The sequence below is a fragment of the Phascolarctos cinereus genome, unplaced genomic scaffold (genome assembly GCF_003287225.1).
Source record: "Phascolarctos cinereus isolate Bilbo 61053 unplaced genomic scaffold, phaCin_HiC Scaffold_5;HRSCAF=322, whole genome shotgun sequence".
In the NCBI taxonomy this organism is placed as follows: domain Eukaryota; kingdom Metazoa; phylum Chordata; class Mammalia; order Diprotodontia; family Phascolarctidae; genus Phascolarctos; species Phascolarctos cinereus.
Window position 1 is genome coordinate 420,538,131 of NW_027555958.1, and position 12,655 is coordinate 420,550,785.

Here is a 12,655-nt window from a genome sequence, read left to right on the forward strand (position 1 = left end):
AATGAGATGTTTCACATTCTATTTTTTCATTCTTTTAGTTTTGTTTTATTATTTCCTGGTATCTTACAACATCATTCGCTTCCCCTTGCCCAATTCTAGTTTTCAAGGAGTTGTTTTCTTCCTTAAAATTCTGGATCTCCTTTTCCAGTTGGTTGACTTTGTTTTCATGATATTTTTTGGTTTTCTTGTTCTTTTTTTTTTCTAATTTTTCCTCAATTTCTCTTATTTGATTTTTAAAGTCCTTTTTAAGTTCTTTTTAAGAACTCTTTTTTGCCACATGACCATTGATATTGTTCTTTGGGGCAGGAAAGGCTTTTGTTTGCTTCAGTATTTTCTTCTGAAAATGAACTCAGGTCTTCTCTATCCCCACAGTAACTGTCTATGGTTGGGTTCTTTCTCCTTTGCTTACTCATTTTCATTTTGTTTCGTTTTGATTTTTAGTAGCTTGTTACTTCTAGTCCCAGGATGTGCAGGGTGCCTCTGGTCTCAGGACCTTCTTACTGTTATTTTCTGAGCTTTATCCGGGGCCCAACCTCAGCACTCCTCTTCCCCTCTAAGCCACAGCTGAGGCCCCCAGCCACACTATGCTGGAAATGCTCTTGCTTCCTGAGGAACTTCAATGGCTGAAACCTTCAATTCTTCCCTCTGGCCTGGAACCAAAACCAAGAACTGAGCTCTCCTGTAAGTGCTCACAGCCAACTGAATCCCTGCCCCACTGCTTCTGCACTCTCTGGCCTTGTGCTAACACCTTCTTGCCTTCAGCCGCAGCCCAGGACCATGTCTTGGCAGTACAGCAGGGTCTGGTGTCCCTGGGCAGCAGAAGTCCTTCCTTCTTCCCTTGCTCCGATGTTTGACCCCTCCACAAAGTCTGTGAGGTGAGAATTCCTCTGGCTGAGACTGGGGCTAACTCTCAACCTAGCTGCCCCCAGAGCTTGTTGTTTCAGCAGAGGGAGACAGCCTGGAGGTGTCTGCACTTCACTCATGCTCAAACCTCTGTCCCTGGAGTCTTTCCTTGGGTCTTCTCCAGTTGTCCCAGAAGACCAGTCATCTGCCCCAACTCTTGTTTATTTTTGCTGTTCTATGTTCACCCTGAAGCATTATTTTGTCTTCTTTGTGGAGGAAATCTGGAGAGCTTGGAATTTTTTTTCTACTCCACCATCTTCCCCAGGAGAGAGGAGATTTTGCTTCAACTGAGGTGGTGGTTGAAGGAATCTTCTCCCACATAATTCACAAAGCAGATAATTGAGAACTGATTATAAATTAGTTCTATGCTATAAATGACCAACCTTGGTGGACTATAAAACATGTTTAACTGAAAAAAATATTAAAGCTCCCAAAGTAAGATTTATTTTGCTACTGTGTCATATTTGCCAGAGGAAAGCTAGTTAAAAATGACAGATACTGTCCCCCCAAAAAAGAGATAATCTGAACTATATTTTAAAAATGTGCTCCCCAAATTGACAGATTTTAGTTACTCTTATGTCATAGTCTAGCTTTAGGTCTAGGCTTCCCAATATATGTAGGAAAAGTCAGATAATGCTGTTTCATGTTCTGATATTAAGAAATTCATGTGTGGCACAATAGGGACAAGAGAACTAAACTCATTGTCCTGAGCTGCCATTAATTATTTAGGTGACCTTGGTCTAGCTAATTAACTTCTCTGAGTCTCAATTCCTCTTCTGCAAAAAGTGGGGGAATGGTATTTTTAAGGCACCTATCATTTTAGAGACCTACCTTCTGACAAGAAGACTAGAACATCTGATTCTTAAGTGTTTAAAACCACTGTATTATCCTGCTCATGCTTTATCATCTTTAATTGTTGTTGGTTTTCAACTATGAGTGAACTGAACCCCAGAAGTAAAGAATGCTAATTTCCATAATTCTTTAAAACAGGCGTAAATGCAATGAGTCTGTTAATTAATTTTCAAAATCTTTTCTTTTTTTTATTATGCATTTAAGTTTTTGCATTTGTCTAAAATTAAAAAAGAAAAAAAATTTCAAAACTCTAATATTTCCGTAATCTCTTCACTTAAATTTGATTCTTACATCTTTGCAATCTTCTTTTGTACAACTCGTCTTGATGCGGGTATCAAACCACCTAACAGTCCCATCTTCACCACAAGAAAGGAAAGTATAAGGATCATTTGGTACTGTCATAATCTGAAATTTAAAAAAGAACACACACATATTTATTTATGTATAGTCACTTGTAATAGATTCCACTGCCATACCTATAGAAGGATTTACTGCTAAAATCATTCCAGATGAATCTTTAATTTATCATATCTCAAAAGAAGCTGATCCCAGAATACACCTCAATATATGGGAAGAATTTTTTCCTTGTTATTTTCTTTGCTAGTATGTATTTAATTAGATGCTCTTGCTTTATTTAAATTAATGAGTCTTCTTGTTTGGTTTGATAAAGGGAACATCAAATGGGATTTTATGAGGTGTGACTTTGCAGATATGACAAAAGAGGACCTTGGACTTGGAAGAAACTGTCAGAGCTCCAACTTGGGCTAGACTTAAAGGCAGTCAAGTATCAAAATTAATTAATTTAAATATAGTTATTAAATAAGTAGATTTGTATTGCTGGTGATGTTAAGTTTCTAATAAGACATGCTCAAAAGATACACTTGTAAAGCGCTTGCACCATGCAAGGCACACAGTAGTCATTATATAAGTGCTTACTCTATTCCTTTTACAACAGATTAAACTCATTTCTTTTTTGCATAATTACTAGAAAAGTAAATTAGGAAATATTCTATAGATACAGTTTACCTAGATTTTAACAAAGCAATCGATAAAGTCCTTCATTCTATTTTTGTGGGGAAAATGGAGAGACAAGCTAGATGACAGTACAATTAGATATATTAGGAATGGTTGAAAGAGTAGCGAGTGTTTCCTGTCACCTTGGAAGGAGAGGTCCAGTGGAGTGACCCAGAGATACGTGCCTTAGTCCTGTGCTATTCAACATTTTTATCAGTGTCTTGGAATAAAGGCATTGGCAGCATGCTTATCCAATTTGCAGATTTATAGGAGAAGGAATGAATTAAAATAGCATTTATTATGTGTTTACCACATTTTGAGCACTTTACCAAGTGCTAGGGATACAATTATACAAGCAAGATTATCCCTGTCCTCAAGGAACTTTTGCCATCACAGTGCTGTTTAAAATGACTGGTTGCCTAAGACTCTTAAGTAGACCAACTAAACTCTTATTTGGAGGTGTTTCCCCTTCATGCCAACCCATAAATGAAAGCTGGCAGACCAGTCTTTCATCTTTCTTCTAGACTGCAACTGGTAGGAGGTGTCTTTAGTTAATGTTGTCTTGGAGCAGAAACACACATACTTGCCAACATACAAGAGCAGAGTTCCTGAGAGTGGACGTTACCATCAAAAGACTAAGAGCAGTTAAAGCAGTATCATAAGTTTTTGCAGAAGCACTTGGCAAAAAAAGGGAATTCTTGGAGATAATCTAGTCTAATCCCCTCGTTTTACAAATAAGAAAATGGAGGCCTGTAGAGGTTAAGTGACTTGCCCAAGGTCACACAGGCAATAATCATTAGAAGTAGGACTTGAACCCAGAATCTGACTCCAAAGTCAATGCTCTTTCCTAGGTACAACTACATGGCCTATAGTTCACGGACAATGTTCCTGTATCCCAATCTCCTTCGTAGAATGGGGGAATCTTTACTTTCTAGGCTGTGTGATACCAGAGTCGAGCCTTCTGGCAAAGAAGTGATATTTCTGTGGGCAGCACTAACCCCAAGGATTGAGTTACACCAAATATGAGAGTTTGGGGAGTTGGCTGCTTAGGAGGGAAGAAAATGAGGAACACACCTCTTGGAGAAGAAGAAGGCTCATTTTTATGGCCCCTTTAACTAGAGACCCCTGTAGTTCTGTGCCTCATAGAAGCATAAACTATATTGTGTCTTCCTGTAACCAATGAGACACATTAACTAAGAGGCTTTAGACAATCATAAAAAGCCCACCACTAATCGCCAAAAAGCCACTGATACCTCAAAAGCCGATGTCGGTAAGCCATAGAACAGGGTTGGGGAACCTGTGGCCTCAAGGCCACATGTGGCTCCATAGGTCCTAAAGTGTAGCCTTTGACTGAGTCCAAGTTTTACAGAACAAATCCTTTTATTAGGGGGATGGATTTATGCTGTGAAGTTTGGATTCAGTCAAAGGGCTGCACTTGAGGACCTAGAGGGCCACATGTGGCCTGGAGGGCACAGGTTCCGTACCCCTGCCATTGATCAAGACCTTGCTGCCCTCCTGCTATTATTATGATTTACTCTCATATTGCGGGTCTGATCATAAAAGGGGTACATATCTAGTAGCTCCAAAGTATATCTGCCTTCTGTGGGCAGCTTCAAGTCTAGAAGAAACTTGGTAGGCCTGTGGGAGAGAAGGATTTCACTGGAATGTCATAGGGTTGCTCTGATGGCAAGCCCAAGTCTAGTTCCTTTCTGAAAGGAGGTCATTGGCTACTATGAGTGCTTGGGAGGGCTTTGTGTACTTTCTGCAGCTATTTATAGGATGTCCTCCACTTGATATGCACTCACTACCTTGAGTTCTGACGGGAGATGGAGATCGTAGTGCTCTCATTTCTGAAAGCCTATATATGAGCCTACGTGGAGTTCTTCCAGCTTCTTGGTGAAAGCTTACAAGACAAAGGGGGAAAAATGACCTTTTCTGATCAGTCCCTGAGAGTAGACATTCACTAAGTAATCCCAGAGCTTGGAGGGGTAGAGGTGGGGAAAGAGGCCCTCAGCCCTTGGATATATACAAAAGCACTGAACAAGGAGAGATACCCAGAATATAATAGCTATACAAAATGAAGTCCTACAAGATATGGCATGGCAAAATGCTTTTCTGAAAGGCATTACAAGTAGAATGGACATGCTGGAGGAGTGGTGAGCAAGCTTCAGTCGTCTTTTACTATCGATTTCTTTATCACAAACCCTAATAATGGAATTTAAGGCCAAAGTCTGTGCTACTTTTTTTTTCATTTAATTATACCTAGCACTAGGAGGCATCTGAGTGGCTCAGTGGATCGAGTGCTAGTCCTGGAGTCAGGAAGACCCGAGTACAAATCTGACCTCAGACACTTACTAGCTGTGTGACCCTGAGCAAGTCACTTAACCTTGTTTGCCTCAATTTCCTCATCTGTAAAATGAGCCGGAGAAAGAAATAGCAAACCACTCTAGCATCTTTGCTAAGAAAATTCTGTGGGCAGTATAATCCCTGGGGTCATGAAGAGTTGGACACAACTGAACGACTGAATAACAACATCATACCTAGCATACCACCTTGAATAGCAAGAAAGCATTTAATAAATATTTACTGTAACTGAACTAAAACATCTAAGAGTTTTTATTTCTTGCTAGATTTTAAAGTCAAGAGTAAGGAGCCTGTTGTTGCATGAAGAGGTTAGGTTTTGCTTCTTTTCCTCAAGGCAGATACTCATTTCTTCCCTCTCTCCCCACCACAGGGAACCTCAAGGGTCCCCAGGGAACTGTGTGTGTGCCAGGTATCTTCACAAACTGGGGTCTGAGGTATCTAAGCAGCCATTCCAACCCTATTAGAGCTTCCAGTCTCAAGACAAGATGAAACTTTTGGGGTACAAATTTGGGATGCATAAGGATGTGGGATGTATCTACTCCTAAAGACATTGTGGCTTTCATCCTTTGTTTTTAAATTTTAAATTTTTTTTTAATTTTTAGACAATTGGGGTAAGTGACTTGCCCAGGGTCACACAGCTAGTAAGTATCTGAGGCCGGATTTGAACTCAGGTCCTCCTGACCTCAGGGCCGGTGCTCTACCCACTGTACCACCTAGCTGCCTCTCATCCTTTGTTTTGCAACATTATTTCATGTGAAGTCCTGTTTTCGTGGACCTGGTTCAGATTATTAGATGGAGTATACCTAGAGCTGCGCCTTATTTCCTTTGCCACCTCTTCCTTTGTGCACACTCACATTTTCAATAAAGCTTTCCCCATAAGAAGCTGTGATTTCTTCCCAACCCAGCTGTAAACATCGAACTCCCTTCTTCCCTAACCACAATCAGGACACGTAATGCTCCTTCCGTGTGAACGCCGTACACGTCCTCAATCACTGTCACTGGGGCCCTGCATTTGCTCTGACCATTGCTGCTGCTGTTCAGCCGTGCCAGCTGGGTCAGATTCTTCATGATGCCCTTTGGGGTTTTCTTGACAAAGATACTGGAGCGATCTGCCACGTCCTTCTCCAGTGGATTAAAACAAACAAAGGTTAAGTGACTTACCCAGGGTCACACAGCTAATCAGTGTCTGAGGCTGGATTTGAACTCAGATCTTCCTGAGACCAGGTCCAGCACCCTATCCACTGAGCATTTAAGCTGCTTCCTCATGTAATAATCCAATAATGACAAATACCAAAGAATTGTGGCTTCATAGCAAACGGATATACAAATGAAGGAATCCAGACAAGATAAAAAGCTACAATTTCCTATCTATGAAAAGATAGACAATCTCTGTCTTCCTGGAGCTTAGTAGGTTATCCCTTGGTAGGGGTACAGACAGAGTTATAGCTAACATAAGAAGGTCAAAATAATAAGACATTAAATGCATTAGAGATGAAAAACAATCAAGAAACATTTACTAAGGGCCTACTCTGTACCAGGCACTACGCTAAGCTCTGGAAAACAAAGTACTGTGTGAGGTTTGAGTGGGAAAAGGTCATCACCAACTGGGGAGAAATGGGAAAGGAACACCAAGAATTAAATAAAGAGGAAGAGGGAAAGCATTCCAGGCTCAGGGAACAGTGAATAATGACAGCAGTCAGCAAAGCCCACGGAATGTTTGGGAAGAACAGAGGGTAACCAGCTTTAATTGGCATGGAGAATGCATGGAAAGAACTATTAAGATTTTAATTATCTAGACAAAAAAAATTATAAAATGTAACTTTTGGGAAATAATGCAAAACTGAGGAACAACCTAGAACAGCTGGTCAGCGTTCCTGATTTCTCACGCAATAATAATCTTTCCATGCTTATTTTCCTCCTGTATTAGACTAAATCTGTACTTTCATATAACCCTAACACATTACTGTACCTCATAGGTAGTTCCATAATGGCACGTGAATTGGCATTGTCTGTTAGTCTCTGCATCTTGATCGACATTAGTATAAAAAATGACTCCATCTCCAGAACAGGATACAATCTGTTTGTCGTTGGTGCAGGGTAAGAATTTTGCACTAAATATATTTGCCCTGTGTCCTGAGCGAATTGTTGTCAAGACCTAGAACACAAAAAGAAAGGCTCCCTGTAAATTCTTTCCCATAATTTTTTTACAGCTATTCATATAACGATCGAGTTAAGATTAATATTCCCACACCAAATTCCCATTAATGTTTTACATCTCAGAGATCAGAATTTTATTCTGATGACAACACAGTAACTACATACGAGCAGAGATGGTAAGCAGAACAGAAAACAGTCCCCAGTCTGTTGCCGAGTCTGGTTTCTCCCCTCACAGCATCGTCAGTATGCCGCACACACTCTTTTCTTACTCACTCAGTTGCCATCCTGGTGCAGGTTCAATCATCTCATGCCTGAACTATGACAAGAGCTTTCTGGTTGGTCTCCCTACCTCAAATCTGTCCCCACTCCGACCCATCTTCCACTCACTTGCACACTTCTGTCATTCCTCTCCCCCACTCAATACATTTCAGTGGCTCCCTATTACCTCTGAACCCTCTGACTTTTAAAGACCTCCACAAGTTGGCCTCTTCCTACCTTTCTAACATTCTTGCACTTTACTCCCCTCCACACACTCTATGATCCACCCCCATATCTTTTCACTGGCTGTCCCCCATGCCTGGAAGATTCTCCCTTCTTCTCATCTCCATCTCCTGGCTTCCTTCAAGACTCTGTTCAAATCCCACCTGCAGGAGGACTTACCCCTCCATGCCACCTGCCTCAGACGCTGACTAGCAGTGTGATCATGGGAAGGTCACTTATGCTCCCAGCCTTAGTTTCCTTATATGTCAAACGGGGATAATAATAACACCTCCTTTGCAGTGTTGTTATGAGAATCCACTTACACTGTAAAGATCTGGCACATAGTTTGTAATTGTTTACATGTTGATGCCCATTAGAATGTAAGCTCCTGGAGGTCAAGGAATGTGTTTACCTTCCTTTGAACCACAGGGCTTATCATACAGAAAGGGTTCACTAAATGTCTGCTGACTGACAAGTCTTGATGACTGTCTTAAACTCTGGGTGGCTGGCAACCTTTCAGAAGTGTAACACCACCTCATTCATTCGCTCTCCAGGTCTTTGCCCCCAACACAAGTACACGAAGAAACTGTAAGAGTTTCTACCTGCCTACCTGGCTCATGAGATGGGATTCCCTCCCACCCCAGCTCCCACGGGTTAAAGAGGCATTCAAGAGCATCACCCAAACTCCCAGCCACAGGCCCTTCCTATAATCCCTAACATGTCCAGAACTGGCACTACAATTCCACTAGACGTTTTAAAGGTCTTTCCATCTTAAAACTAGTCTTTCACACGTAAATAACTTTTGTAAAGTGCTTTATGATTTACAAAGTACTTAAAGATTTTTTTTTTAGTTTTCTCTTGGTAGAAGTGGCTAAGTGGTGCCATGGTGCACAAAGCACTGGGCCTGGAATCAGAAAGATCCATGTTCAAACCTAGCTTAGATACTAGCTGTGTGACCCCTGGGCAAGTCATTTCACCTCTATTTGCCTCAGTTTTCTCATCTGTAAAATAGGAATAGCATACGTACCTCACAAAGTTGTTTTGAGGATAAAATGAGAAAATACACGTAAAGTGTTTTGCAAACTCTAAAGTGATGATGGTGGTGATGAAGACGAAGAAGAAGAAGAAGAAGAAGAAGAAGAAGAAGAAGAAGAAGAAGAAACAGGGGCTGAGAGAAGTTAGTAACTTGCAAAACTGTAGAGCCAGTAGTTGTCTGAAACAAGATTCAAACTCAGGCCTTCCCGACTGTAGGCCCAGCGCCCTAGTCACTCAAACAGGCTCCTTCTATTTCATAAAGGGCAATATCTTAGTTCACTTTCAGCTAGACCCTTAAATAACAGGGATGGTGGCTTTGGAGAGAAAAGATCCTGAGGGAGGGAAGCTGATGGGTAAAAACAAGAGGCCGGAAAGAGGGGCTCATAAAGGATTCAATTCAATGTAACAAGCATTTATTAAATTACTGATATGCGTTGGGCCCTGTGTTAGGCCTTACGGACACAGAGACAAAATTAAACAATTTCTGGCCTCAAGGAATTTTTTGTTTTGTGGGGAGGGGGATCAGGTACAGGCAGAGAACAGAATTAATCAACAAGAATTTTTTTAAAAAAGATGGCTAAATTTTGGAGATACAAAGAAAAAAGAAACAGTCCCTGTCTTCAAGTAATATGCATTTTATCTGGGGACATAAGATGTGCCTATACAAACACACATACCTCTAGGCACATACAAATCACACGCAAAACTGTTAAGTTAACTTCTGGGGGAGGGGTAGCACTATTAGGAGAATGGAGAATGTGGCTCTTGAGATAAACCTTGAAGAAAATCAGGGATTCCGTGAGGGAGCAATGGCAGGGAATTTTAGACACGGGGAACAAGGCCAAAACCCAGCAATGGGAACAGCAAGAAAGTCAGCTGACCTAAACCCTGAATGCACAGGGGGAGTAATATGTAATGAGACTGGGAAGGCAGGATGAGCCAGATTGAGAAGAGCTTTAAATGCCTATTTAAATGAGAAATGTCCATCTGATCCTAAAGGTCAGTAAAGTTTACTAGATAGGGGAGACGGCAGAAGAGGGACGATGTGCTCAGAAGTCACTTTTAGGACAATCACATTAGTGGCTGTGTGCCTGATACACAGCGCGTGTTTTATGTTTTATCTACGTATCCAACTGTCTAGAAGAGTAATAACGAAAGTCATGATTGTCAACAGAGCTATCATTTATGTAACGCCTTGAGATCTGCAAAGTGCTTTATGACCACAACCTCATTTCATCCTCACAACAACTCTGTAACGCAGGAGCTATTTTTACCTCCATTTTACAGACAAGGAAACTGAGACTGAGGGATGAAGTGATTTGCTCAGAGCAACAAGGCTGGTAAGTGCCTAAAGCAGCATTTGAATTCAGGTGTTCCTGACAATCAAGTAGCTGCCCAATCGTAAGGCTACTGCAATAGTATGGGCCAGAGGTGATAAGGACTAAAACTAGAGTGGTGCCAATGTGAGTGGGGAGAAGATGGATGCAAGAGATGCTGTGCAGAAATCACAGGATCTGACAGCTGAGTGAGAGTAAAGAATGGAAGGTTCCTGATCCCACTAAACTAGGGAGATAACTGCCGGTGAACCCGGGTTACCAGAATCCTGGCAGTCCTTTAGGGACGTCTGGAAGTCAGGTCATTTGGGGGGAGACGGTGAATTCTGTTTTGGATATGCTGAGTTTGAGATGCCTAGGAGACATCTCATTTGAAATGAACAGTATTCAGTTAGGCAAGTGGGAATGGGCAGAAAGGGAAGTGTACAAGAGGCGCGAAGGCAGAAAGCAAAAACGTAGCCACAGTCTGAATGTGGGGAGCACGTGGGATGCTACCTCATGTGTTATGGACAGAGACGCTGACCCACTTAACATCTTTGGTTGTTTTATGAAACTCAGTGACTTTCACAATGTCAGAATGAAGCAATATTACAGCTGGGCTGACGCGTTTCAATTCCCAGTTATCTGCTTATATTCACCAAACCATCCCTCCTATGGCACATTTAGAAAGGATGATTCTTTTAGCATTTCTTTTCAACTGCCTGTTTATGCTATAACTCCAACTACCATTGTCATGGATAAGGAAAGCTCATTACAATGATGTATAAATTTTGTATAAACATAAGTAGTTCTTTGATTTTATTACTTCAAGAATAGAAGCCGTTTGAATTTGAATAAGGATAAAGTTACAAAACTCTGAAGGGGGAAAAGTTGTTTCTGGGCCTCGACTACTTATTGTAAGACTTGAATTATAGAAGTTACTGGAATAAATGAATGAAAATGCATTTATTAAATACTTACTATTTGAAAAACACTGTGCTGCATGCTAGGAACACAAATACAAAATTAAGTTATCACCTAATAGAGGAGATGGTTAAGAAGATAAATCTAACTCCCAAAATTATATAACACATTTTAAAATCAAATACAAATGGAGAGGAACAACAGGATAGAGGAAACAGTACAGGAAGGTTTCCCTCCACTAAGACTGCACAAAACACCTAAATAAACCAGACTAAATCCTGATCAGGAAATCCCAGATAAAAATCACAGTGTTTCCTTTTTGTAGCCCAGATCTGTCTAGGGAGACAGAGGAGCATGTGGGATGGAGCCTTCAGGACAGAGCCTGACCTGGGGCTTGCTGTTGTCTTCTGGGCAAAAAAAGGCCTTTATTCCAGCACTGAAGGGTCTGATGCTGTGAAGGAAGCAGGAATAGGGTCCAAATGGCAACTCCGTCACTTATGCTACAGAGCTTAGTCTCAGATTCAGGGTGTACTCAGAAGGGAACCTGTACCCATGGAGGTGTGGATGAGGGAAAGGAACAGCTGTGGGCCTGAAGCTGTGTACTGAGCAAAGAGCAGGAGCAGAAGATAGCGACAACTGTGTGGCTCTGAGACTAGGAATGGAGTAGGGTCTCAGATCCAATTCCCAGCCCAGTACGAAGCCTCTAGTGGAAGAATCTCAGGACAAGAAGCCTAGACCTCAAAGAGAAGTGTGCAATGCTATCATTCTGAACCTGAAGAGCCTTTCAGCTAACTGATCAGGGTTGGATCCAAAAGCAATCTACTGGAGCTCCAACCAGAGGCAATCTCCACAGCTGTGTGTCTCAGACCCAAACCCGGTTAGGAGCTTGAAAAGCTCAGACTGCTCTAGGTGTACTAAAGGCTTGTAGATTTTTAGCCCAGGGGTAGGCAAACTACAGATTGCCTGTTTTTGTAAGCTCACAATGGTTTTTTACATTTAAAAAAAAGTTTTATTGCATTTTAAAATGTAAAGTCTGTCCTTAGCTGTCAGACAAATACAGGCAGCAGGCTGGATTTGACTCTCAGGATATAGTCTGTGGATCCCAGCCCTAGCCTAAGTTACCCCTAATACTCTTAAAGAACATAACACTTAAGACCTGGGAAAGACATTAATAGGACTCATGAGAATACAAAATAGGATCAAGAACAGCTCAGCTATTCCCTCAAGAAGTACACAGAGTCTGACCCTAACACAAAGTTCAAAGTTGGGAAATAAGGCTGGAAGAATAAGTAAACAATGAAAGAACTCAAACATTAAGATGGCAAGGAATTATCTCATATAATCAGAGTACAGCAAATAAAAAAATTATGCAAATAAAGAGGAAGGGGTGAGAGGCAGATGAGACATGTAAGTCTCACTTTCATTTGAACTTGTCAAAGGAAAAAAATATACACATATATACAACACACATTTGGATAAAAAGATACATTTCACTCAACAGGAAAAGAGAAGGGAAATGAGAGAAGGTGGAAACAGCCATAAGCAAAGCAAATTCTAACCATGAAGGGTGGCTCATGAAGAGAGACTTAAAAGGAAAGAAGGAAAAGGTAAGA

The 12,655-nt window shown here is 41.2% G+C and overlaps 1 protein-coding gene across 16 annotated transcripts in view; it reads right to left on the minus strand.

Moving 5' to 3' along the window:
• Positions 1–12,655, minus strand: part of DCAF6 (DDB1 and CUL4 associated factor 6) — a 165,804-nt gene that overhangs the window by 100,231 nt on the left and 52,918 nt on the right. For all 16 annotated transcript variants that reach the window (XR_013487378.1, XM_078156512.1, XM_020974661.2 and 13 more), the window contains exons 4-5: positions 7,103–7,288; positions 2,047–2,160 (exon numbers count right to left, since the gene is read on the minus strand). Coding sequence is in view for 15 of the 16 variants with exons in the window: in XM_078156512.1 (XP_078012638.1) it covers positions 2,047–2,160; positions 7,103–7,288 (300 nt within the window). In the remaining variant the exon portion in view is untranslated. The remainder of the gene's footprint in view (positions 1–2,046; positions 2,161–7,102; positions 7,289–12,655) is intronic.